Here is a 25,824-nt window from a genome sequence, read left to right on the forward strand (position 1 = left end):
TGTGTGTTATTGACTGGAAGGAAAACACAAAGTTTACAGCTGTGTTGTCCTGCCAGCTCAGATATTCAGGAGGAAGGAAAGGATTCTTTTTTCTGGCACTCCAGGCAGTTCCCTAAAGAGAAGCTATTAGGGAGGGGTTCATGTTCTGTGAATTTTAAATTGAGGACTGGAAGGGACCAAAAGCGCTTCAGATGCAGCTCCCCCCAGCTAGGAGCAGCTTCTGCTTTAGAATAACTCAGTCTTGCTATTGAAGTGGACAAAGCGGGGGTGAAAAAAATACTGTAGTGAGTGATCTGACTGTGCAGAGGGAGCTGGAAGGATTTTGGCCTGGGCTTAAAAGGGTGTGAGGAAGGTCCCGGTGCAGCCATAGAGGGGACAAGAGGCAAAGCCTGGGCTGCCCAGCCTGCGGCATGCTTGGTGTGCTGGGGGGGTCTTCACAGCAATTTGGGGGGTTGAGCTGCCTGACTTGGGGTGAACTGAGGAGTTCCCACCCTAAATTCTGTGCTTCGCTTTCAGCGGGGGAGTTGGAGGGTCTGGGGACCCGAACTGCTGCGGCTGTTGTGGAAGACAAGAGGACGGGGCAGCACGGCAGCCTGCGGCACGCTCATCTGGTGGGTTGTGCGGAGATAAACCTTCCACAAGCGCTTACAAATTTGCTGTGCGTGGATCCAGGTCCTGACTTTGTTGGGGTTTTTTTAAGGGGCTTTTATTTGTCACAAGCAAGTCCTGGCAGGCTGAGATGTGACCTGCACGGTTCCCTGGATGTTTTAAGGAACACGTGGCTAAGGATGTGCACGTTCACAGCGGCTGCTGCTCCCAAGGGCTCTTTGTGCCACCTACATGTGCATCTTATGTGTGAAACCATGTGCTTAGTTCTGCCACAGCGTAACTCTGACCTGCACGTGGGTTTGGTAACAGCAGGGAGTGCTTAGCTGTGCATCTCCTGGGAATAAACGCGTTTATAAAACTCAGTCGCAGCTGACTTCTGTGCTGAATTTCTCTCTGCTGCTCCTGTCACAAGTGATCCGCTCTACAAAACTAGCCTGAAAAAGAGGAGGAATTCTCTGGCAAAGTGAGTTGGGTATTTCAGGTGCTAGAAGGAAATGTCCTTAAGTGAAACAGGTTAAAAACCATCCTCCGTGGAAGCTTTTCCTGCTGCCTCCCCAAAGAGCGGTTGGATGTTTGTGCAGCAGAGCTGGGGGCAGCTCAGGACAGCGCTCGCACGCTCCTGCCTCTGCTCTGGGCTTGTGGCGCCGGCAGGGCAAAGGCGCCGATCATCTCACGGCCCCTGGGCTCCTGAATCATTGATCGGGGTTGGCCTTTATTTCTTGAATGCATTATTTTCCCGGTCACTGTTTCATATATGTTCTTTATTTTTTAATGTGTTGTTCTTAGCTCCTCCTTTATAAGCTGAATTATTAAATCAGGGAGGGAAAAGTGAAATCAGGTGTTGTGTGTCACACTGAGAACAGTTTTGTGCTGGGAAAAACTGCCAGGAAGGCGGGAGGTGCAGAAACTGGGCTGTTAACTCTCAAAAAGGAGAAACTCACGTCCCAAGGAGTTTTAACTGCTGCAGTCCCACTGTGGGGAAGGTATCGTCGGTGTGGGATGAAAGGGGGTTTGGGCTTCACTGCCTGCTGTCATTTTCCATGGGGGCTGATACTCAGGAAACCTGTAGCCCCAGGAGTGCTGCAGCTCTGGAATAAATACTGGTAGTTAGGAAAAATTATGCACATGTTCTTTGAGGAGAAAAGGCAATGGAGCGATATTTGCGCTTCCACCTGTGTGCATCCTCTGGGTGGGAGCAGCTCAGCACAAGGCACCCAGGGCTCTGCAGGTCCAACTGCCTTAAAACAACAGCAAAACCAGCAAATTCCAGCATCACAGCTCCTGCCTGACTTGAACAGCGGAGGGAGGGCTGAGGTTTCAATGAGGTGCAGGGTATCTCTGCTTGGCTGCAGTGGAGCTGCGAGGCTCTCTGGGCTCAGGACAGCTGCAGGGTGCTGGTTTTGGGGAGCACACCCGGTGAGGATGGGGACCCGCTGGTTGCCTGTACAGCCAGGAGATGCTCGGCTTCCTCGGGGATGGCAGGAGGAAAATAAGAGGGAGTCTCTCCCCCCTCTCCACAAGACAGCGACTGCCAGCGTGCTGTGAAGGCACGAGTGTCGCAGCAAAGTGGGACATCGGGCTGCGATTCGGTAACCAGGATGCTTTTTGGAGTATAATTGCTGGATTGAAGAGTGGGATCGCCAGGGAAGCACGGGGCAAGGTGTTGTCCGCCTGTCCGTCTACGCACACCCTCCCTGTCATATCAGGCACCGAAACCTCCATCTCAGCAGATCATCTCCTAAAGCCAGGCATAATCCTCCTGTTTTGAGGAGGATTACAAAGGGCTGTGTAGGACAGGATGCACACGGGAAAAAGTATCTGTAAGGGTTGAAATTGATACCTGCTCAGCCCCAGAAGAGAAACAGGACTTTAAATCCAACCAGGTAGTTCTGAAATTCACAGCATCTCCCCGCCGTGACCCTGTCGATAGAAAAACCCAGCTCCAGGCTGAGTCCCAGCCCAGTCTCTGCTCAGGTGCCCGCGCAGCCCGCAGGGCTCCAGTGCTGCCTTATTGGAGGGCGAGAGGTGGCGCGGGGGGAGAGGAGGCTGCAGTGGGCCTGGGCTGTGGCAGCGCTGCGGTCCTGGGAGCAGGACACCCCACAGCACGGGCACCAGGCTGTCCTGGGTGGGACAGGGAGGTGACCAGGCTGATGGTGTGTCCCAGGGTGACAGGTTGAGGCTGGAGAGACACCACAGCCACGAACCCCCCGGCATCCAGCTGTGGCATGGCATTGCCAGGACAGCATCACCTCTTGGGGGGCAGCGGGGGAGCAGCCTCTCTGCTGCTGCTGAATAAAACAAACAATTCGTTGACTTCAGCATCATTTCATCACTGCGTTTCCAGCCAGTCCCATTTCGAGCTGTGCTGGAGGCAGAACTGCCAGGCGCTTCCTGAGCCGCGGCACTCCCGAGCCCACTGCCTGGCAGCTTCGGGGCAAAAACGTCAGGTTGTGGGTTTGCAAACCTGGACAGCAAGGCTGCGGGTGTGTTTACATGCGGTTCTCGGGCGCGTGCTCAGACACATGGAGGTGGGTCAGCCCCACACAGCCCCACTGTCCTTATGAGCGGTGGCATGAGGTTGGGCTTGCTGGCTCGTCACTGCGACGTGAGGAGCTGCCAGGTCAAATCACCTCAAACGATGCATTAATACAAGAAGCCCTGGCCCACGGGTACCACGGGGGCACACAGGGAGCCCCGTTCCCCGAGCCCCCGCTGTCCTGGGGACGGGCTGGGACGTGGAGGGGGGTTCTGCAGACGGATGTCCCCGGCCAAGCCGAGCTGTGGGAACAGACCACGGCTGGATGTGGGGCAGGGGGGCCCTTGTCCCTTGCTGGGGACAGCGGGCACCCCGGGGGTTATCTTCCCCGTGCAGGACAGGGCTGCGGGGGCACAGCTGCCACCTCCACCTCCCCGCCCGGCTCTCTGGGTGGTTTCCTCAGCCTCTCCCAAGTCTCGGGCTGGTCTTGCTGCCCTTCTCTGGCCATTCACCATTTCACGGGCACCTTCGAAGCAGCAGCCTCAGCTCACGGCCAGACCTTGGTGGGCATCAGGTGTCGCTTCTGCCGTCTGCCGCCCTGGCCACCAATACGGATGGCAGAACGGTGACGTTTCCACGGAAAGGAGAAATGCGAGACTGCCCTGTGGCTCCATACAATATCACACCAGAAAACGTGGTGGGTGCCCCATCCCTGGAGACATCCCGGGCCAGGCTGGACGGGGCTCTGAGCAACCTGAGCTGGTGCAGATGTCCCTGCTCATGGCAGGGGGGCACTGGGGGAGCTTTAAGGTCCCTTCAACCCGAACTGCTCTGTGATTCTATGATACAATCCCCCCATGTCCCCCACCTCCCGGGCTTCCTCTGAACCGTGACGGCCCGGGGGCACCAGGCTTTTCCGAGCACAGGCCGTGGGCTCCGGCCGCGTCCCCGGGCAGGGGCAGGAACCCCCGTCTGTGGGGGGGACACGGCCCCCAAAACAGCAACATCGGGCGCTGCTTTGGGCCGGGGAGCGGGGCCACGCTGCTCCCGGCCGGGCGGGTGGTTGGGTGGCCGGGGGCCCGGGGAGTGACACCCAGGGGGTGACAGGCGGCCGCCGGGCGGGGCGCGGGCGCTGCCGGGGAGCGGGGCGGCCCGGGCCGGGGGTGCCGCACACGGACCGCGCCCCCGGCCACGCCGCTGCCGCCGCGGGCCCTTTAAGGCCGCCCGGGCTCGGTCGCGCCGCTCTCGCGAGAGCCGCCGTTGCGCGCCGCCCCGCCGGGCCGGGCGGGCCGCGGACTACACGCCCCGCAGTGCCCCGCGCGGGCCAGCGGCCAATCGCGGCGCGGGCGGGGGGCGGGGCCGGGCGGGCCGGCGGCCTATGGCGTGGCGCCCCGCTCCCGCGCGGGTGGGGCGGGGCCCCGCCCCGGTCCCCCGGAAGTGATGTCACAGGCCCCATGTGAGCCGATTGCAACACATGCAGCGCGGAGAGGGGGAGCGCGAGCAGCCGGTGTCCGACGTCAGCGCCGCCGCCAGCCGCGCGCCGGGGGGGACCGCGCCTGAGGTGAGGTGAGGTGAGGTGAGGGCGGGCGGCCGGGCCGGGCCGGGCCGGGCGGGGCCGGGTCTAACCGCTGTGTCTGTGCCGCCGGCCCGCCGCAGGCCGCCGCAGCCGCCGCCACCGCAGGAGGAGGAGGAGGAGGAGGAGGGAGAAGATGGCGGACGATCCCAGCGCTGCCGACCGCAACGTGGAGATCTGGAAGATCAAGAAGCTCATCAAGAGCCTGGAGGCGGCCCGCGGGTGAGCGGCGGGGCCTGCGCCACCGCGGGGGCGGCCGGGCCGGGAGCGCCGAGGGGGTCCCGGCCGGGGCGGGGAGCGGAGCGAGGGGCTGCGGACCGGCCCGCCCGGCCCCGGGCCCGCCGGTGTCCGGCTGAGGCGCAGCCCCGGCCCGGCGGCCCCTTCCCGCTGCCCTTTTGTGTCGCCGCGTGGTGAAGCGGCCGGTTCCTCGCGGCCGCTCCCGGGGCTCGGAGAGAAGAGCAGGTTCGGAGCCCGGCTCGTGGGGCCGAGCGGGCCGTGTGGCCTCGGGGACGCGGCGGCGGAGAGGAAGCGCAGCCGGGAGAAGGGCAGCGCTGCCGCCGGGCTCCCGCTGCCCCGGCCCGTCAGCTGCTCCCCCCGAGCGGCTCAGTCCCTGCGGGGGCGGCACAGGTGTCCCTGTCCCGGGCGGAGCGGAGGGGACGCGGCCCCCGGTCCCTGTGCAGCTCCACGTCGCGTCCGGCCTTGCCGGGTCCCCGTGCCAGCTGGCACCGGAGCGGCGGATTCCAGCTGCACCAGAGGGCTCCTCTGGCCCCTCCCGAGGCACCCCTGACTCGGGCAGGGAGCAGGGGCCAAGGCAGTGGTTACTTTATTACTTTTCTTATTGATACTTACTTGATCTCTCTCACCCCTTCACTTTCCAGTGAAAGCGCTTGGCTCCATTTCCCCAAAAATCAGCTCTGCCAAAGCTGGGATAGTGTTAAATTTAAAGTCTTTATTACACCTTATATCATCCTTGCACTCTGATTTCTTTTCTACCACCAGAAGTAAAATTGCTGGGTGTTGTTACAGCCCACCCCATGCCGGAGGTGACATGGTGCCCGTTTCTGTGGGTAACTCAGCAGTGGCACATTGCGTGGGTCAGGAAACCACTTGAGCTTGAGTCGTTGTAAGAGCTGTAGGTACCAGAGCTGTAAAATAGCAAAGTGTGTGTCTTGGTATACAGTGCAATAAAATAAAAATGAAGGGTGGCTCCTTAGCCACCCTCGTGGCTTCAGTTTCCACAGGCTCATCTGAACGGGTGTCCCCCTGGCAGGGGCACCGCTGGCACTGTCCTGTGGCCACCCCAAAGGTGCCTTTGGACAGCTCGTGTAAGCCGAGGTGCTGTCTTGTCTTTCCCTTAGTGCAGGTGTTTGTTCTTGTGTGTCGAGTAGGCCAGGGAGTCACTTAGCTGAAAACTAACCGAGGCAGGAGGAAAGGGGAGGAGAATGCAAGCCACAGGTCTCCCTGTATTTTTTTTAGTCTGATTTATGATGTATCTGTGCAAGGGATGGAGGTGTGGGCAAAGGGAGTGGGTGGGAGGGCAGGGTTTTCCTTCCCCGTCGGAGTGGACTTTGCCTGCCCATGCTGGTCACTTGGCTGTGCCTTCGTGTGGTGTTGACAGCAGGCAGGGATCACCGGGAGGGCCCAGCAAGCACGGGAGCGTGTAAACGACTTCTGCCGTGCCGCTGAAAGGGCTTGGGGAGCTGCAGGCATCTGCTGCAGCTTGTGAAAACAGCTATCGGTCCCTGTAACAGCACTGAGGGAGGCTGGGAGGTGTTTTGGAAGTGCACTGTTAGTGTTTTGGCTGTCCCTGATTCAAAATGTGGTAAATAAGCATGCAGCAGCTCTCGTACTGTTTGAAATAGATGAATGTTGGGCAGAACGAGATTGAAACTGGCATTGGAGAGCTCGTGGGAGACTTGAGGCTGAAGGGCTAGTGTGGAGGGGGGGTGACAGCTTCTTGGGGCCACAGCCCAGGTGTCTTCCCTCTTCCCCATCAGTAATCCCTGGCACATCTCTACTTCATCGTAAAGATGCCACAAGTGGTACAAAATGTACGTAGGAGGTTTAGATGATCCCTGTGGATCCAGCATATCTCCTAGATGTCATGATACTGCTGTTCCTTACTTTAATATCCGTGCTAGCTGCTAAACTGCCACCCGACGAGGGCTGCTGATGCCAGCAATCCTTCCCTAAGCAAGGTTATGCAGGTTATCTGTAAATGCGTGTTGTGCTTTCACCGAGTCTAGCTGAAATTATCCTGGTCTGTTTGAGTCCAGTAAGGGGAAGAGATGCTGCAAGTTTTGCCAGCAGAAGCATTGGGCTCCCCGGCACAAGAGGTGTGAGGCAGCGGAACAGGCTTTTCCGGCCCTCAGGAGAGTCGCTTCCTCTTCCTGCCAAGTAGGAAGACCTGTTCTGGAGTGGGTTGGGGGCAAAGCTTTAAGATGTGGCCGGCCAGGGACTCCTCGGTGTCTCCGCCTTCCCTTATTCATGTCCTCCTAAGAGTGACCCAGCAGCCGTGTCCCAATTTCATGTGCTGGTTGTTCCTGCGGTGGATCAAAGGGATGGGAAATGGAGGAAGCTGGAGCCTGACGTTCAATTCGCTCATGGCAGCTGGGGCACCTCTGTTGTTATCCGGCTATTTTGGTAAAATTTCAGTGAAATCTGCAGAATTTTATCAAAATGTTAGGTGAGCGTGAGAGCAGAGAAATGCTTTTACGGTGTGTGAGACAGATGAGGTAAGTGGCAATATTTGGTCAGAAAACCAAGGGGGAAGACGAGAGCTTCAGCTTTACCAGCAGCTGATCAACCAGAGCAGGGGTGTCAAACTCATTGTCACCAGGGGCCACATCAGCCTGGCGGTTGCCTTCGAAGGGCCGAATGTAATTTTAGGACTGTATAAATGTAGGAGTTTGACACCCCTGAGCTAGAGGCCGGTGAGGGTATGTATGGCTGCTTCTCAAACTTCAAGGAAATGTTGTAGCAAGAATGTCCCATGTTATTTTTCCAGTCCTGCTTAGGAAAGCTGGCTTTCTCACTGATGTCTGGCTAGCAAGAACCTGGCATATCAAAGCAATGACAAATTATTTTCAAAACACCCAAACCTACCCCAAAACCCTTTCTCTGCTGGCAGGGAGTAGAAGGAGCTTTCCTCTGTATCTTGCTTCCTAAACCAGAAGTGTCTCTTATCTCCTCCTAGCTCTTCCGAAGTTGAGTTACAAGCTGTCTGATACTGTACAAAGTTAATGAGTTGATCTTCCTGATTTGGTGTGAAGGGAAGGGGGAGTAGCTGGTATCTGTGGAGTATGCACAAGTGAGAGCAAATGGGATCTGAGTTCCGCGCTACAAGCAATTAACCTTTCTAGCCAGAAGAAGATGAGGGTAAAAAGCTGGTGATGAGCAAGTGAAGCCCTTGTGAGAAGTCCAGCCTTGTCAGTCATCTCTGGTAGCTTGGAGTGCTCAGACTTTTCATCAAGCACCTCTGCTTCTCCCCTACGAAGGGATTCTGCTTTCAGTCCACAGTTTTTGACAAAAACAGATTTGGTGACAGACTGTGCCCCCCAGAAGCTGCAGCCATGTCTTTGCACATGGATGTTGCAGCAGCTCAAGCAGGAGCAGTATTTACCTCTCTATTTTTCTCTTATGCTCTCTCTCGGGGCTGTTCTGCTGTTGCTTCGTGCAGTTTTCCAGTGTCAGTGTTCAACTGACAATCGCTCTTTGTTCCTTCGGTCTTTGCAGTTCTGAATAGTTAGCAGGGCTATGGTCAGTTTTTTCTGCTAATCTAAGCTGTAAATACTTGGCAAAATCAAGTATCAGCACCAACCAGCAGTCTCCTTGTGGGCTTAGGCCTGAGATGTCACATCTGAATCATATTTGGAAAACTTGTCAGAGTTAGAAACCTGGGCTTTCATCCTGCGAATGGCTCTGCTCAGGAATGATTTACTAACACTTCTGCTGAGCAGCTGGGCAGCTGACCCTGAGTGGAGAGTGCAGCAGGTGCTGCTGCAGGGTGTGGTGCTGCATTATATATCAAGAACCTGCTCCTTTGAGACATCTGTCCTGCCTTGAACTTGCTGTCTTCAGAGCAGTAGCCCATATGGGTTATTTCACTGAAAGAGGAGGCAAAGAGAATGTTGTCTTTGAAGGCTCTGTCTGCAGGCATAACTAAGGTTGACAAACAGTGTGTCAGAGAAAATTTTTCCAAATTAAGTAGTTTGGGAGCAGGGGGTGAAACAAGGCATATGGCATCTTCTGAGCAAATGCAGAAACTACATTTGAACAAGTAACTTATTCTGCATGTAGCGGGAAGAAATGTATCAAGGCAGGAGAATGGAGAAATGGCAAGAAAAGGGGAAGTCTTGATGTCTCCAGAGCCATGGGAAAGCCAGGTGATGTGGTTTCCTGCTAGGGCTTGGATTCTGCCAAGATGAGACTTCCATCTGCTATATGGGAGAAACCAAATGTGAGGCACGTAAAAAGTCACCGGGAAGGACAGAGGCCTGAAAATCTGTGGGAATTCCTGCAAAGTGAAACACGTAGTAGTTCTGCTTGAGCGTGGTGAAGCTGACTTGTTGCTTAGACATAAATAATTTACCCAGCTTGTGTTGCAGAAAGCATTGTTTACAGCTGGGTTCTCCTGCAGTCCATCTGGAGCCTTCCTGGTCCTGATGGAAGGGCCCAAGTTTGGAATTAGCTTCAAGCCGTTGCTGCTTCCCAGCCTTGTGCTACAGGGACTGAAGCTGATTGTGAGAAGGTGGCTGGCTGGCTGTGCATCTCTACACCTTGTTCTGGGCTGTCCTGGGATGATGCCGCTTTGACCAGGCAAGCTGGCGAGGCTGAGACCTTTTTGGACAACCTGGTGGTTCTGGAGAACAAGATAGTCTTGACCTGCTCTGCTGTTAGTGTGGTGGGCCTTTTCAAAAGTGACCTGAAAGACACCTTCTTGTGAGTTAACGCTGCAGCAGCGCCTGCTGCTGGGATGCATTTAAGGAGTAACTGGGCTCAGTTGCAAGGAGATGTCCTGTACGGGTTTGCCGTGTTCCTCAGTTCTGCGGAACAGAGTGCTGGGGTTATGTTGTGCTGCACCAGTGAGCTGTATCTCCCTCCTGAATTAGTGCGAATCCTCAGTCGCTCATGGGAGCACCTGCAGCACTCGGCTGTACATGCCTTGTTCTGCTGGTAGCAGGTGCTGTACAGCTTCTTGGAACTGTGCTGGAGTAACTGTTGAATATGTTAGAATAGTTGATTCTCAACTCCGGTGTGAATTCCTCTACTGCGCCACATACACATAAAGATACTGCACACCATGTATAGTGTGTGTAACGATACCATCGGGTCTAGGCAAGTACCAGTACAACTGTCTCATCTCTAAGTGATGTCATATGTCGGGAGGAGGATTTGCTGTGGTCTCTCATTGCTGTGACTGGTTTCTGGCAATGCTGCCGCACATGTGTGGGTTCAGGGACTCCCTCCCCTGCTCCCAGGCGGGCAGATCTCTTTCCCTGTCTTCTTTATCGGGACCTGTTTGTTGTTTCTGTGCCTCGGCTCTGGGGAACAGTTTAACCGTTGATACAGGATCTGTTTCTGCAGAGCTGAAGCTTTCACCTTAGGATGTGGAGTGTGATGGAGACCTTGAACTGGGCTGGGATGAGCCGGTCGACCTGGGAAGGGCAGTGCTGTCACAAAGTACTACTTGGCTTTCCAACTCGTGCTGTGTTAATTAGGTTTCAGGGCTGATATGTTGTGCTAGTGCCAGTCTTGGGATAGTCTTGAGGATGTCTCCACAGCAAGCTGATGTCTCCAGTGGACCTGCCTTTGCTAAAAGCCTTTTGCTCCTGCTGGAGCCTGGGCTGGACCATCCTTGGTGTAAATGGCTGTCTTGTGCTCTGTGGGGAGCGTGAGAGACGTGAGTGGGGCAAGGACGAGAAGAGTAGCATCTGTGGGGTGGCACATGGAATTTATCTTTGCTGACAATGAGTCTTCTGCTTTGGCTTTATGATACATCATTGAAGGGCAGAGTATTTAGGGAAGAGGTTATGATTTAAGTCCTTACTGAAGCTGGATTGCTTCCTCAAAGTAGTGCTTACTCAGCCTGCTTGTCTTAAAGGTAGTTTCTAAAGGAGCCACGTTTCTGTTGTGGAGGTAAAGGCTATGATATTAATACTGCCTTTTGCTTCTGGTAGCGTGAGGAGAAGGAGGTGTTTGCAGAGAGGCCGGAATAGAAATAGTCCAGGGCAGAAGTGATACCTGAGGGCTTGGTGGCAGGTAATCATGTAGGACGTGCTGCAGCTGCTCACGCTGCTCCCCTGCTCTGTTGGAGTCTCTTCCAGCTGCCGGGCTCCACAAGCTGAATGTGGATTTCCCGTGAGCAGGGCTGATCAGAGCTCCCAGGACTAAGGCAGCGTATCTTCAGAGCTCGTGTGTTGGTGGTGTTGAGGGCAGGTGCTCTGAGAAGGCTGTGCTCTGTTCTGGGCGAGAAGGCAGCCAGAACCAGGGAGAAGGTCCAGAGGGTTGGTGACTCTCTGCTGGTTGCCTGTGTCTAATTGTTGTAAAACACCTCCTGGGCTTTCTCATCTGCCTGCTCTACCTGTTCCTTTTGAATTATAGCAACAATTAGGAAGCGCTGTTTTGAGAGCACACGCTAGCGAGCAGCAGAAATGACCTGATCTGGGAGAACAGTTACGTGTCAGAGGAGACCTCCAGTACGTGTTTTATAGCCTTTGGTAGTTCGGCAGCCTCATAGCCTCTTTTACAACTGCGTGAATCGTTAGTGAACAGTGTGATTCATGCACAGATCATCATTCACGTGAAGCTAATGAATGAGACCCTGACTGCCGAAGACAAATGGCATGGCAGAAGATGGGAATGAGCACCTCAAAAGAGAACAGACTTTTTTGGCTTTTTGGCAACTGGATTATTTTTTTTTTTTGCCCCTGTTAGCTCCCTATTCCCGTGTAGCTCTGAGGCATTAACATCTTAACAAGCAAATCTGGATTTGTTGCTTTAGTCCCTTGGTGTACATCTTGTACCCAACTGGCCCATTAGCATAATGCAACAAGTCTTTTAAACTTGGAGCATTAATAATTGGAGAGGGAGGAGGGAGAGCAGGGGAGCTGTGGCAAAACTGAGCCTCCCAGTGAGTCACAAATGTCTGAAGTGCAGAAATGTCTGTTCCATTTACCAGTAATTGGGCATCCGGGCTTTCTGCATGAGGTCAGATGCAGCCAATAAAGCCTATTCAAAACATGCCTATGCAATTATGTTTTGTCATGTGTTGCCTTTGATCCAAGGATTTCAGAGTGGCACTGATTCACCTTCCCTGTGCGGTGGGCAGGATCCACTTGTGCTGATTCCATCCATATGGGATGAAGTCAGGGTCTGCTCCTGGACCTGTGGAACCCATTTGGGATCTGGGCACTGGCAGTTGCCTGAGCAGCAGCCGCAGTGTCGGAGCGGCTCCCATTGGGAACAAGAGGAAAGTCGGAGCACAGACCTGCCGACATTGACCTCTGGGCAGGTAGTGCCTGGTGGACCAGCAGGTAAGGGCTCACTGTTACCTATGCAGCCTTCAGACACACGATACCCGGCCAAATTCCCCGCGATGTGGAGAAGCAGAGGTTCTTCTTTCACCTCCTTGCCACCCCTGGGGAGCGGTGCCTGCTGTGCTCAGGAGGCAGGTCCTGGCTGCAGGCCGGCGGCTGCTGGGGGGAAGCGCTACCTTGCCTGACCCCTGGGGACACGCGAGCCGGCTGCTGCCTCCCTGCTGCCAGAGCAGGGGCTGCGCTGGGCTCGTTTCTCCTTGCCAGGGTGGGTTCTGCCTTGGCACTTTGCTCTCAAGCTTGCTTGGCATCTGGGGGATTTTCCTCTTTGGGAAGGTCAGTGGGTTAGGGTGAGAGGGATGAATACCTTTTCGGGGCAGTCTTAATGTCCCCATTTGAGTTGTTTCTGGTTACAGGGAGTGCTTTTTGTAGATCATCTTCCTGTAATGCCGGCAGATGAGAGAGAAGATTCCTGTCTGGGGCTCAGAACTACAGCACCAGAGCCTGGCGCTGTGTGAGCCGTGGTGGCAATAGCTGCACGGCCTCATGCTATGCAGCTAAGTGATCTTTTGTCCAGGGTAGAGGTGGCATTCAAAGACTGATGGAGGAATTAGCTATCTCAGGGCAGTGGAACTCACTTTCTCCAATTAGTGCTTATGCTGAAAAGTACTCTTGAGGAAAGAATTACTTGGTCTTGTGGCTCTGCAGTCCTCCCCTCACATCCAGCCTGCCCCCATCTTGTGCTTTGTCTCTGCTGATGAGGTGGCACTGGATCCAGAGAGGTCATCTCTGCCTTACTTTTGCTTGAGAACTGGTCTCCACATCTTCATGCCCTTCTCTGGATGACTAGGAAACCTTTGAGGAACAACTTGTGTTGATGTCACCTCTTAGTAGATGATCTAGAGTTCTGGTGTATGCTGTAGCGAAATCCAGAACGCCTCTGAAGTGGCAGTTGTGAGGTTCTTGCTGAAGAGATGCTGTAAGAAGTACTGCCAACAGCATGGCTTTCAGCTCAACTTCACATTAAACTTCAAAGAAGCTGCTGGTAGGTCCCGTTGTCAGCTAACGGGTGCTGTGTGCTCTGTCTGGATATCTGCTGCACTCATCTCCTGCACGAGCTATGCTCTGAGCCAAGCACCTGAACAGAGAGTGAGATTTCCTATGCTCTGAGCCAAGCACCTGAACAGAGAGTGAGATTTCATCTGTTTCTGATGGAAACATCACAAAAAGCTGTTGCTTCTAGAGCAGCAACCAGATTGAGGCATGTTGGCAGTGTTTGTTGCAAAGCATTCAACCTGTGTTCTCTTTGGGTAAGATGACGTTGCCTCTGTAGCACTGGGGGGGATCCTAGACTTTTAAGATTGCTCTTTCCTAGCAGGCTGACAGGATTTCCAGGAAAAATTACATAGCTTTTGCATCTGCTGTTGTCTCTCTAGATTTGCCGTCTGAAGTGGACTTGAGCCACTTCCTATGATGAAGGCTTTGTCTTATTAAAAGACATTAAGTCTTTAAAGGGCACGGCTATGAACTGTTTACGTGCTTCAGAGCCATAATTCTTAAGTTGTAAGAGCATATGCGTAGAACTTCCTTATGGCAAGGTCAGTGCTGCTGCGTACAGGGCTTATATGAGCAGGGAGTGTCTAATGACTGATGTTTCGTAAGGGAACCCAAACCAGCAATTTTGCACTTGTCTATACTAGAGGACACTTGCTTTTTATAGCATTTCATTCAACATCTCTGCTCAGATACAGGACCAAAAAACCCTCAAGTATTCCTTACTTACATCACTACTTGTGTGTACTGTGCTTTCAGTTCAGTCCTTCGCTCAAGTATCATGAGCCCAGAGTGCTCTGTAGGTATTTGTTCAGAAGTACTCTTCTCTCGGACCTGTGATGTGTGCCTGGCAAAGTTCTGCCTTGGATTACTCAGCTATTGCTGACGTTGTAGCCGGCTGTGGATGTGTCAGTGACGGAGCTGGTCTAGCCATAGTATAACTTCTGTGGGTTCGGCTGTCTGGGCAGCTTGTGCTCCTCGGTACGTGCGATGCCTCCCTGGTAATCCGCGGTCCTCTCGTACGGAGACCAACAGATTTTACCTGGGTCAGGTAATGTGGCTTGAAGCACTGTGTGGCAACGGTTATTTCATAGAAAGCTTCCTAGCTGTGGTGTGTGGTTAAGATCAGATGACCTGAGAGCTGTTTGCTCCAGTCTCTGGCAGTCGCACGGAGGCCTTGTGCTGCCCTTGGTTCCTGGGGAAAAGCAAGCTGCTCACACAGCTAGTGCCCTGTGAAAATCAGCTCGTTTTGAGTCACGAGGACTGACCTTCCTTGCCTCTGTATCTCCACGTTACACAGCGTGCTATTAGTGTAAAACATTTCATTGTGGAACAATTACAGCCCAGCTGCCGTTTGTCAGGTCTCCTGATATCACAGGATGGGCCAGTAGCTGCTATTAATATAGCACGTCTGTTAGATGAATGCTCTCCCTTGCCAGCGCATATCCCAAATTCCAGGAGACAGGTTGAGTGCCTGTTCCTCCTCGGACTCTAGTTGGGGCGGCTCGTCTGCCACGTCGAGGGCAGCTACAGTTGGGGCTTGCTGCGTTTGGTACTGTGGCCATGCAGGTGGCTGTTTTACTGACAGAATGCTGTGTAAAGTGGTGGGAATCTTTTAGAAAACCACTAGACCAGTTTCTAGTTTCAACTGGAAGTTGAAGGTCTAAGGATCTGCTCGGCTATTGCTTCTAACAGGTGAAAGAGTAGAAACTGAATGCGTGTAGATGGAGATGGTCACCCAGCTGTAATGAAACCCATCCATGGGGTACAGTCGGCAGCTTCTTCCAAACGCGATGCACTGCTCGCTTTGTGCGCTTGCCTTCTCTTGTGGTGGCTTCTTCTGCTGAACCATGAGTTGCCTACGTGGCAGGTGCTGCTCCTGGTGCCGAATGTGGTGGGGGACTCGGGATGCAGCCGGTGCGAGTGTCTGCTGTGAGATCCCTGACGGGTCTTGGTCTCGGTCTGCGGTACCACAGCTGTCGTGGGGCACGGTGAGATGCTGGTGGGTGACACCTCTCAGGCAGTGCTGGGGAAAGGAGCTGTGTTGAGACTGTAGTACCTGCTCGCAGGAACATTGGTGAAACTTTTCCCCGCAGCTTTTTGGGGCGAGGTTAGCGATGATTCAGCGCTGCACACGCTGCCACTTGCTCTGACAACTTGTTAACATTTGCTCCTATGTCTGTCTGTGACTGGGAAAGCTGTTTGTTTTGTGATATGCTTGTCTGACATTCAAACTGTAGTAATATTGAAGTTTTAGTAACAGGACAGGCTGCCCTGTCCACAAACCTCAATTTTCTAAAGAACTTGCTGTCTCAAGAGAGCAAATCGTGGTTGTTTTTGCCTCCCCCTTTCCCACAAACAGCTCTCTGGCAGGTTGTAGGCGCAAGGTTGGAGCCCACCCGCAGTGATTTAGAAGGAAAGTCAGAACCCTGGTCATCATCTTCTGTCCTGCAGATACCTAATGCTGATACCTTCTGGGCCACACTAAATCGGAGCTAATTGGCAATTACTGGCAGGGCTGGCACAGCATGAGTAGTAACCATAGTACCCAGACAGTGAAGTGCTTTGGCCTTTCCAGAGGTTGACACTTAATTTCTTTGTAGTTGTGGACAGGTGCCCTTAAAGCTTTTAATTGTTCTCTCCTCTCCAGTTCCTTGTGCAGTGGCACATGTTGTGCTGTCCTGTGGTCTGGGATGCCGGGTTCTTACAAATCGAACCTCCCAGAGCGTTTTGGTTCTCGATGCGTGTACTTGCATCACAGTGGCAGCTCTTTGGCTGCTGTGCAGACACTCCTGAGCCTGGAACAGGGACAGCAACTGTCTCTAGCTGCTTAAAACTCCCTGGCTCAGTTCAGTCTGAAAGCATTAGCTTCCAGCTGATCTAGTATAATTTGTCTTGGGTGCACTAAAAGCAGGAGGAGGAACCTCTTAGCAATGCTGCATCTCGAAATTGGGATCCTGCTGAGCAGAACATAATCTGGAGTGTTCCAGGGCCATCTTCTTGCAGGAGCGCTGGGGATGGTGCAGGCAAGAACCAGCTTGTTGCCTGTTCGATGCTGAGCTGCCGGGGTGAGCACTGCCTGGATTGATTACTTAATTGTTCACTGTAACAGTTCTCTAATGGAGTTCTGTCTGGCAGTGTGCTCACTGGGCTGGAGGATTTGGGGTTGGTAACAGCCTGCCAGGCAGCAAATGTCCCGTGTGCTTCACGCACGGCAGAGCCTGTTGGGGTTAGAGGTCTGCTGTCGGGAAAGGCCCTTTTTGGGAGAATACAATCATTCTGGTTGGAAGAGACCCTCAGGATCATCGATTCCAACCATACACTAACTCTAGCACTAACCCATGTCCATAAGAACCTCGTCTAAATGCCTCTTAAACCCTTCCAGGGATGGTGACTCCAGCACTGCCCTGGGCAGCCTGTCCCAATGCCCCACAGCCCTTGGGGGAAGAAATTGTTCCCCAGATCCAACCTCAACCTCCCCTGGCGCAACTTGAGGCTGTTTCCTCTGCTCCTGGCGCTTGTTCCTGGGGAGCAGAGCCCGACCCCCCCTGGCTCCAAGCTCCTTTCAGGCAGGTCAGAGATCAGAAGGTCTCCCCTCAGCTCCTGTTCTCCAGCTGAACCCCCAGCTCCCTCAGCCGCTCCCATCACACTTGTGTTCCAGCTCCTCACCAGCTCCGTTGCCTCCTCTGCACTGTCTCTAGTATTTCAGTGTCCTTCTTATGATGAGGGGCCCAAAACTGAACACAGGATTCAAGGTTTGGCCTCACCAGTGCTGAGTACAGTGGCACAACCATTTCTCTAGTCCTGCTGGCCACACTATTCCTGGTACAAGCCAGGATGCTGGTGGCCTTTTTGTCCACCTGGGCACACACTGGCTCATCTTCAGCCTCTGTCACCAACACCCCCAGGTCCTTTTCTTCCAGGCATTTTCCAGCCGCTCTTCCCCAGCCTGCAGCGTTTATGGGGTTGTTGTGACCCAAGTGCAGCACCTGGCCCTTGGCCTTCTTGAACCTCAGACAATTGGCCTCAGCCCATCGATCCAGCCGGTCCAGATCCCTCTGTACGGCTTTCCCACCCTCCAGCAGATCAACACTCCCTCCCAACTTGGTGTCATCTGCAAACTTACTGAGGGTGCGCTCAATCCCCTCGTCCAAGTCACTGTTAATGAGATTAAACAGAACTGGCCCCAATACTGAGCCCTGCAGACACCACTTGTGACCAGCCACCAACTGGATTTGTCTCTGTTCACCACAACTCTTCAGGCCCGGCCCTCCAGCCAGTTCTTTACCCATCGCAGATACACCATCCAGGCCACGAGCTGCAGCTTCTCCAGGAGATGCTGTGGGCTGTGGTGTCAAGGGGACGTCGTAGCCAGCATGATTTCCCAGGTGTCATTACCAAAGTAAAAGTGCTCTAGAACCCAGCACACAGCTCATCTAGCAGCTGCGGAGGAGGAAGAGCCATGGGATTTTGCAGAAATACCTGTCATGTTCAGGCGCAGCGGCTGCAAAGGCGAGTAGGAAACCTGGAGACTGTATTGCTATGCAGAGTAACCTATTTTTTTTTTTTCTAAGTGTGTTTGAACTGCAGTTTTCTTAGAAACTCTTTACTCCATTTTGCCTCATTGAGGTGAATTTAATGTACAGGTACAAGCTTGCTTTGAGAGGTGAAAACTGCCCTTCTGTGGTAGGATCTCAGTGGTGCGTGAGGGTCTGTGGCCACCCCGGTCACCCGTGTGCAGATCTGCTGCTGCTCCCGTGCAAGCTGCACGTCTGCGATTTTACTGGATTCTCTAGGAACTGGTTAGTGCCTGAAATAGCTTTGGCTGAGTAAATAGTGGCATGAGCACCTAAACCTAAGAAATGCACTTGATGTTGGTAATAGAAGGTACTTTTGGATATAAATCCAGGCTGGAATTTGCTGAAGGGTTGAACCGAGTACGGTGCTGTGTTAAACTAGTTTGAGACTTAAGTGAGGGGGAATGCATCATCTAAGAGACCCTTGTTCATTTATTTGTTTGCATTTATAAATCACGAGGGCTTATGAAGTCAGGTGTATTACCTGGGGTTAGGGTGCTTTGGAAAGGGCGTGGACACATGTGGCTGTATCATAGATAAGACGCTGTGTGTAATACAGATAATCACAGGTTACGGTGGCCCCTTCCAGGTGCAGGTCCGGTGTGATCCAGCCGCTCGGGGCACGCAGGGCTCTGGCCAGCCGCTCGGCTAACGCAGCGAGGCCAAGGGCTGGGATTTGGGGGCTAGTTTGCACTTGAAAACCGATGGTAGCTTCACAAGTGTTTTTCCACTGAAGAATCAGTCTTGGGAGGGCACACCAGGTCTTCCTCTTTGCTATTCTCACCTGCTACCCTACATATCTCCTCAAAGCGGGAGAAGTTGAAGTCTCGTTGTAGCAGGAGAGCCGGGAAGCGCCCAAGGGGCATAACTCCCATCTCGCACCCCCTCAGCGGGGTGCCCTTAGTTTGTTGAGGAAGTCAGGTGCGATGTGCAGAGCTTTCTGATCTCTGCGAAGGCTGAGAATCTCTTCTTTCGGAGGAAGAAACAAACTGCGTGAGCTTGCCTCGAGAGTGCTGCTTGCAGAAAAGTGGGAAGAGTTGCTTTCATGCTGATCAGCCTGTTCCTCAAAGGATCCTGCTGGGAATGGTGGGCTGTTAGATCTCCCCTAGGGCTTGTGCCGTTTGCCGGGGTAGCGGCTGCTTTAATTGAGTGGTATATGGAGTATTCTTGGCTGGCGTGACCTGTGAGTCTGATCGCTGTCAGCATGGCTCAGAGCTCCTTCTGGGAATAATGCCTGCAAGTGTCTCTTTGCGACTTTCTTGATTAGTGTGTAGGGGGATCTTGGATATTAAACCCAATTAGTTGTCTTCAAGGTCAGGGACTTGTTTGACCTACCACCACCCGTTTCAACTTGGCCTGAATTGAAGATCTCTGCAAGAGGGCTGTACAACTTCTGTAAAGAGACTAATGAAGTGATGCTTTTTAAAGCACTTCTCTGCTGGCTCTGTAGCCCAAACACTTCAGGCAGGACGCTAGAGCATGACAATCTGAAACAGCAGCAGGCAGGTACTGCCTGAATCTTCTCCTGCTGTAAGAAACGCAAAAGAGCAAAATCCCCTCCTTTTTTTTTTATGGCTGAAAAACACTTTCTTGGTTCTCTGACTCATAACCCTGAGTAGAGCTTCTTTCACAGAGCTGAGCTGGTTTGTCCTTGCGAGGACTAGAGGACATGATGAGGCATCTGATTTTTATGTTGTTACTCTAATGTGAAGTATGAGGTCTCGGTTAAATCTGAGATGAAGAAGCAGCAGCACTTGAGACATCTGCGATACTTTAATGGCAAATGGGAGGTACCTGCTGGAAAGCAGATGGGAACTTCCCTGATTTTTCCTTTTAGCTTTGAATTGATTTGAACCATGAGGCTGCTCTGGGGATTAAGTCCTCTGCAGGATCCACCCCAAAGCTGTAGGAAAAAATGAATATCAAACTTACTTTTTTTCATTTAATTTAAGCCAGTTCTGTGATTTGTGGGTTCTTATCTCCTGGTTCCATGCCTGGGGCTGGCACTTCTGACCCAGCAGTCCTGGACTTAAGCACGCTTTATTTAAAGCAACTGCCGGAGTTGGTGAGCTTCTCTATAAAACAAAGTGCTAGTGGGAGGGTAGAAAAGACCAACTACTACAAAAGGATCCTTCCAGTTCTGTTTTCTGTCTTAATCTGAGGAGAACCAAGTGTTAAAACAGCACTTGGGCTGACTAGTGCTCCAGCTGCCTGAGAACAAATGGAATGGGCTTAAAAATGTCCTTAAATTATATGACCGCATTGTTTTAAATAATTTCTGCTAGGAACTCTGTACATGCCTTTAGCTTGCAGCAATTAGCCTGTACATGTGTTCTTTTTTCCAGGGGAGTATCCCAGGTTAAACAAGCAGCTTTTGGAATACTTGATTGGTAGCGGCTAACCTGAACGCTTTGTTACGGGGTCAAATCTTCTGAAGAGACAGTTTTGTTTCCTCTTCTCTCCATTACTGTACAGCAGAAGGGGAATTACACCAATAACAGTGGAGCATCCTTCTGGGGAGGGAGGAGACACAGCTGTGCGCATGGAATACGGTATGAATACACTTGTTGCTTTGGCTAGTGGCTGCTCACAACCCCTCTTTTTCTTTTTTTCCTTTCTCAGCAATGGTACCAGCATGATATCGTTGATCATTCCCCCCAAAGACCAGATTTCGCGAGTGGCAAAAATGTTAGCGGATGAGTTCGGCACTGCCTCCAACATTAAGTCTCGAGTGAATCGCCTTTCAGTACTGGGAGCCATTACATCTGTACAGCAAAGACTGAAACTCTATAACAAAGGTAACTTGTAGCTTGTATGGATGCTGGCAAACTTCCCTTACTTGGAAGCAGCCTTAAGTTCCTGCATTATGCAGTTTTCTGCTAATCAGATCTGTTGGCCTGTGCTGCTGTTTTGCACTGATGTTCCAGGTATGTTGCCCATGGATGAACTGCTTCAGGGGTGGAGCTTGGGACTAGAATAGTGGGATGGTCCTTGTCTTTAATAAGTGCGCTCATGGTCCTGTCCTTAGCAGTGCTGACTATTCTAGACTAGGCCAGCCTGAAGAGCTATTCCACGAGAGTTCATTTGCATTAAACTAATGGGTTTTCATCAAGCAGAAACTTCTGTATGCCTTATGCATGCCATTGTGCAGCTACCATCATTTGGGGAGGAAACAGACCCACGCCATCATAATGATACTGTAAATTAGTCTTTACACTGGCAAGTGGCCTTTGTTGAGATGGTCAGTCTATAAATTGCTGTAGAAGAACTAGGAAAGCTTTATGGGAATGTCCAGCCCTTTTTTGGATTCTATGAGCTTGCAAGCTCATGGGTTTAACAGACAGGTACATGTCCTTGCAGCTTTTTTTTAGTCTTTCCATCAGTGTTACCTTCAGCTTCCTGCTCTAAGTTGGTCAGTATCGATTCACCAAATTTGTGTGTTTTCCACTGTAGAGATCTGGGAGGGAATGAGGTAGGGGAAATGGAAAGTAAAAAAAAAAAACAAACAAACAAACAAAAAAACCAAACCAAAACAAACACACACTTGGGAACTTCAATTTCATCTCTGCCTTAAGTCTCATGGCCTTGTAGTTGTTTTTTGATGGGTACAGCTTGCAATATTTCTTAGTGATCTCAAATTGCATTGTGTCCTTTATAGTACCTCCAAATGGTCTGGTTGTTTACTGTGGAACAATTGTGACAGAAGAAGGAAAAGAGAAGAAAGTCAACATTGACTTTGAACCTTTCAAACCAATCAATACGTCGTTGTATTTGTGTGACAACAAATTCCACACAGAGGTAAGAAATCCCCTGTTGCCTGCTGGTCCAAGTCACATTGCTTTGCTAGACTCGCTGAAACAACCCTTGGTGTGCTTGAGTCCACAGCCTAGAACAGCAGCTTTAATGAAGACATCCTGCTGGTGAAGCCACTGGTGGCTGGCTGGTATTCAGAAATGTGGGGTATTTGCTGAAGGGACTTGAGATATAGTCCAGCTCCTACTCCAGCTGACTTTATGGTCCAACTAGTAACTGTTGAATTTGTGTAACCCACAGGCATGAGTCTTTTTCTCTGTAACTGGGGGCAGGTGTGTTTTTTCTTAACCTTAGAGGCTCATAGATCTTATTCCAAGCCAGGCCTTAAAGTAATGCCAGGATAATATCAGTGTTGCCAGTCTTGATATCAGATGCATTAACTGAGAGCCTTGGTGGAGAGCTGGCATGTGCCTAATCTGTCTGGAGTAAAGTGGAATTATTTTTATCCAATGTCTACTTATCTTAGTTAAACGAATGGTTTGAGGCATATTTCAATTAATGTGGATTACACTAGTCCTGACGGCATGAAGTCAGTTTGCTGCATCTAGGTCTGTTTTGGCTCTGTTGGCAGTTGCAGAAGTTTCAATGTTTGTAGCAGATGATTGACTGCCTTTCACATCCATGACATCCAACATGATAAATGTGTGGACTGAGACTAAATTGCCTGTCACCAAACCCCTATGACGTGGGCTTGACAGGCCCTTCAGTGGTGTAGTTCTGCTTGTTTCCTTGGGTTTTTGGAGAGCACAATTGGGTTTCAAAGGGTATGAGTACAGAAGGGAAAGGTATGCTTGTTGCACAAGTGAGGTACACCCCTATTATTGTCTCCCCACCAAAGATGAAATCCCAATACATCTTTGACCTACCAGGAATAACAGAACTGCACACAGGTACAGCTCTTGAGTTCTGCTGAGCCTGCACATTCACAGGCAGCTGAAAGCAAGAGGTAAATAAGAGAATTCAGGAGAGAGCCAAAGGTGCAAAGCCAGGGGAGATATGTGTCCCTGCCGTTGTTGGCAGCAAGTTGCCTTTTGCGCTGTTAGGAAAGGGATTAATTTGGTCTTGGCTGCAGGTGCCACTTCAGGGCACTGATCCAGTGCACAAGGAGTGGCTGCTGCCCAGTGGGCCGTTCCCGGGAGGCAGCTGGAAATACACCCCTGCTGGTGCGTAGCATTGCTCAGTGAGAGAGAGCGGCAACAACTCAAGGAGAATTTGTGGTAATTGCAACTGCTGCTGATGTGATTGCTACCAGCACCTTTCTCCACGGGCTCTTTGCTCTCCTGTGTCTTTTCAGTATGTGATTATTTGACTTGGTATTATCTGCACTGCAGAATCAAATCCAGCTGTAAAAGCTGACTATATACTGTCTTGAGCTGTGAGGTGATGTCGGCACTGAAGCCCTGGTCAGTCTCATTTGTTGCAGAGCTGTGTTTTTGACCCAGCGATTGCCCCCAACGTGCAACTACAGCTCAACAGATGGGGCACCTGGCTCGCTACATCAAGAAAAATGTCCTGTGAAAGTGAGGACATGTCAAGGAATAGAAGGGGGATCTGATCTTCAGCTTTAGGCTGAAGCTGCAAAGAGGAGACTCAGCCCAGGCTGAAGGAACAGAATAAAAGCAATAATAGTCCCTGTTTTGTGCTTGATAGGACAAACAGTGGAATTACTGACATAGAACTAATGACGGGGAAACTGGGGGAATCATTGGATACTTTGTTCTTGATTCCCTCTTATTTTAGCCTCAGAGGTGTAGTCATCTGCTGCCTGGCAAGGGTGTCTGATAAGATTTCCTCTAGATATTTTATTGCCTGTGTGAAACTGAAGCGACTTCCCAAGAGAGATATGAACCCTGATGTGTGTCTGAAGGGTAGGATTTACAATGACTGATTTTGATACCTTGGCTGGAGCGTTCATTCCAGTCAGACGATTTGTTTGGCTCTGTCCCAGTTACATAGATTGCAATGTCATATGCCACTTCCTCCTCTCATTCATCCCACTGCTGAGGAATTAATACAGAATATTTATTTTGGCCGGTAGATTCCATTAAACCTTAGTGTCTGTTTCTTTTAAGCTTGAACGCCACAGACATGGTTGTGTGGATTTTGGACAAAGATGACCGATGGTTTTTATTCTTTCCATTCAGCCCAATAATCAAGTTGGCAAGCACGCAGGCTGTTAAAGGTCCTGTGCCGTAAACCAACACCATCGCTCTTTCAGTATTAAAATAGTGACTTAAAACAATCTGGAATTTGACAAGTTCTTCATCCTGCTGATGTGGTTTTGCCAGCCAGAAAGAAGATTCTTGTTATTACATTTATTGGACCTGTATAACTGGACAGGAGTGCGTGTGCTCAATGTGCCTCCCTGCTCAGGCTGCCCTGGAGGGAGCAGTACCTGACAGATTCTCTCCAAGGAGTGTGGAGTTTGGGTAGTTGTGAGTGTCCCACACCACCAGAACCAGGGCTGGACAGGAGATTGCACAAAAGTAACTCAAAAATCTTGACACCAAGCAGTGCTTCAGTTGTTAGTCAACTTAAATGAGGATGAATTCAGCTGCTTTCTTTAAAGGGAAGAAAATTGAAGGATAACTTCATTTTCCTGAAAATGTTATGGCTGTCTTCTCTGTGGCAAATTATGCACAAGACAATTATTGCTGCTGTTACTTAATCCTGCTTTGTACGGCTGAATTTGTCGTAGCCACTGTAGATTTCGTCATTCTACCTCTGGGACTTTTGGAAGTGAGCAGGTGCAGCAAAACCAGTATTTGTGGTAGTTGGCAAGTGGAAAACTGGTCTGTATTGATGCTTTGTAGTATAAAACTGCCTGATTGTGAACTAAGCGAGTTCTGTTCTCCTGGCTGGAGTGCCAGGAAAATTACTCTTCCAGTTTTGCCAGCCAGAGGTGATGGAGCCTCACAGAGGTGTGATCTGTTTCACTTAATACTTTCCAGAGCTGATCTTTAGGGTTTTGCTCTTACACCTGCCTGGGATGTAACGTGATGATCTGGTAATGCTGTGAAAATAGTTATCAAGCTTAAACGTCAGTTTTCCTTCTGCTCTTGGTGGCATTGTGTGAGACAGTAAGCAGGGGTAGTCACAATTCCTGAATCTGCTGCTCTTCCTCTAGTTTGTTTATTAAAAAATAGCAATGACCACCTATGGAACTGAAATTTATTGAGCTGTATTGTTCCTGGTAGCCTTTCTGAACTAGAATCCTTATTAAACTGGTGCTTGCTGCTGACACCACCGTTTTCTGCTCCAGGCTCTCACAGCGCTGCTTTCCGATGACAGCAAGTTTGGCTTTATCGTAATAGATGGTAGCGGTGCACTCTTTGGAACCCTTCAAGGAAACACGAGAGAAGTCCTGCACAAATTCACTGTGGATCTTCCAAAGAAGCATGGTAACACACTGGGCTCTCTCTAGACTGTTTGCAGCAGAATATCGTGGGGTGGGATGTGAGGGTAGAAGCGGGGAATGTGGCCTGTAGGGGTTTAGCTCTGCTCAGTTCTTTGCTCCCTTGAAATCTGACAGCAAAGCCTCTAGTCTGAGCCTTCTGTCAAAATTAATGAACCACTCTAATACACAGCTGATCTTCTTAAAGTGACGCTTTTTATTTTATGGTGGATTTGACCCTTTACTTGGTTTTGGGACAGTCATAACTAAATATTACTAGCACAAGTAGTAATACCACTTGGTAGCATATTTGAAGTTTGCACCTGATGGTGCTGCATGCAAACCACAGTGAGAAGCAGGAAGTGCAGAAGCCTAATAGAGCAAGCAAAATTCTAGTTCCATTATACAACGCTGTATTGTTGCAAGCTACTGATGAATTCAGCAAATTCTGTTAGCTACTCCTGGTTTACTGTCCTTCTCTGGAGATTAGGATGGGACAAAATGAAATAGAAACAGGTTTCTGCAGCAGAGACTGCTGGGAGGCATCGCATCAGCAAGGAAAGTATGTGAGGTAGTGTAACAAAGGAAACTGCTTTTAATGAAGGCACAGGACACAGAAAATGTGCACAGGTGTTCAGAATTTCTATAGAGAGTTGAGAGTCTGTATGAAAAGAAAATAAACCAATCCCAACATATTTCCCTCTGTGGCATATGTGGAGAAAAATCTCTTGCTGTGAATGAGCCCTCTTTATTTGCTGGCTGTTTCAAGGAGTGCCCCTGCCTCTGCTTGTGGC

General features: G+C 51.1%; 1 protein-coding gene across 2 annotated transcripts in view; it reads left to right on the forward strand.

Moving 5' to 3' along the window:
- The first annotated feature begins 4,535 nt into the window (after window positions 1-4,535).
- ETF1 (eukaryotic translation termination factor 1) overlaps window positions 4,536-25,824 on the forward strand; it is a 28,749-nt gene continuing 7,460 nt past the window's right edge. Inside the window, exons 1-5 of one of the 2 annotated variants that reach the window (XM_065644323.1) lie at window positions 4,536-4,651; window positions 4,742-4,880; window positions 20,446-20,621; window positions 21,482-21,621; window positions 24,899-25,037. In XM_065644323.1, coding sequence (XP_065500395.1) covers window positions 4,795-4,880; window positions 20,446-20,621; window positions 21,482-21,621; window positions 24,899-25,037 — 541 coding nt within the window. In that variant the 5' untranslated portion in view covers window positions 4,536-4,651; window positions 4,742-4,794. The remainder of the gene's footprint in view (window positions 4,652-4,741; window positions 4,881-20,445; window positions 20,622-21,481; window positions 21,622-24,898; window positions 25,038-25,824) is intronic. The other variant, XM_065644325.1, reaches the window with a different exon arrangement.

This window comes from Caloenas nicobarica, chromosome 13, assembly GCF_036013445.1.
Source record: "Caloenas nicobarica isolate bCalNic1 chromosome 13, bCalNic1.hap1, whole genome shotgun sequence".
Taxonomy (NCBI): Eukaryota; Metazoa; Chordata; class Aves; order Columbiformes; family Columbidae; genus Caloenas; species Caloenas nicobarica.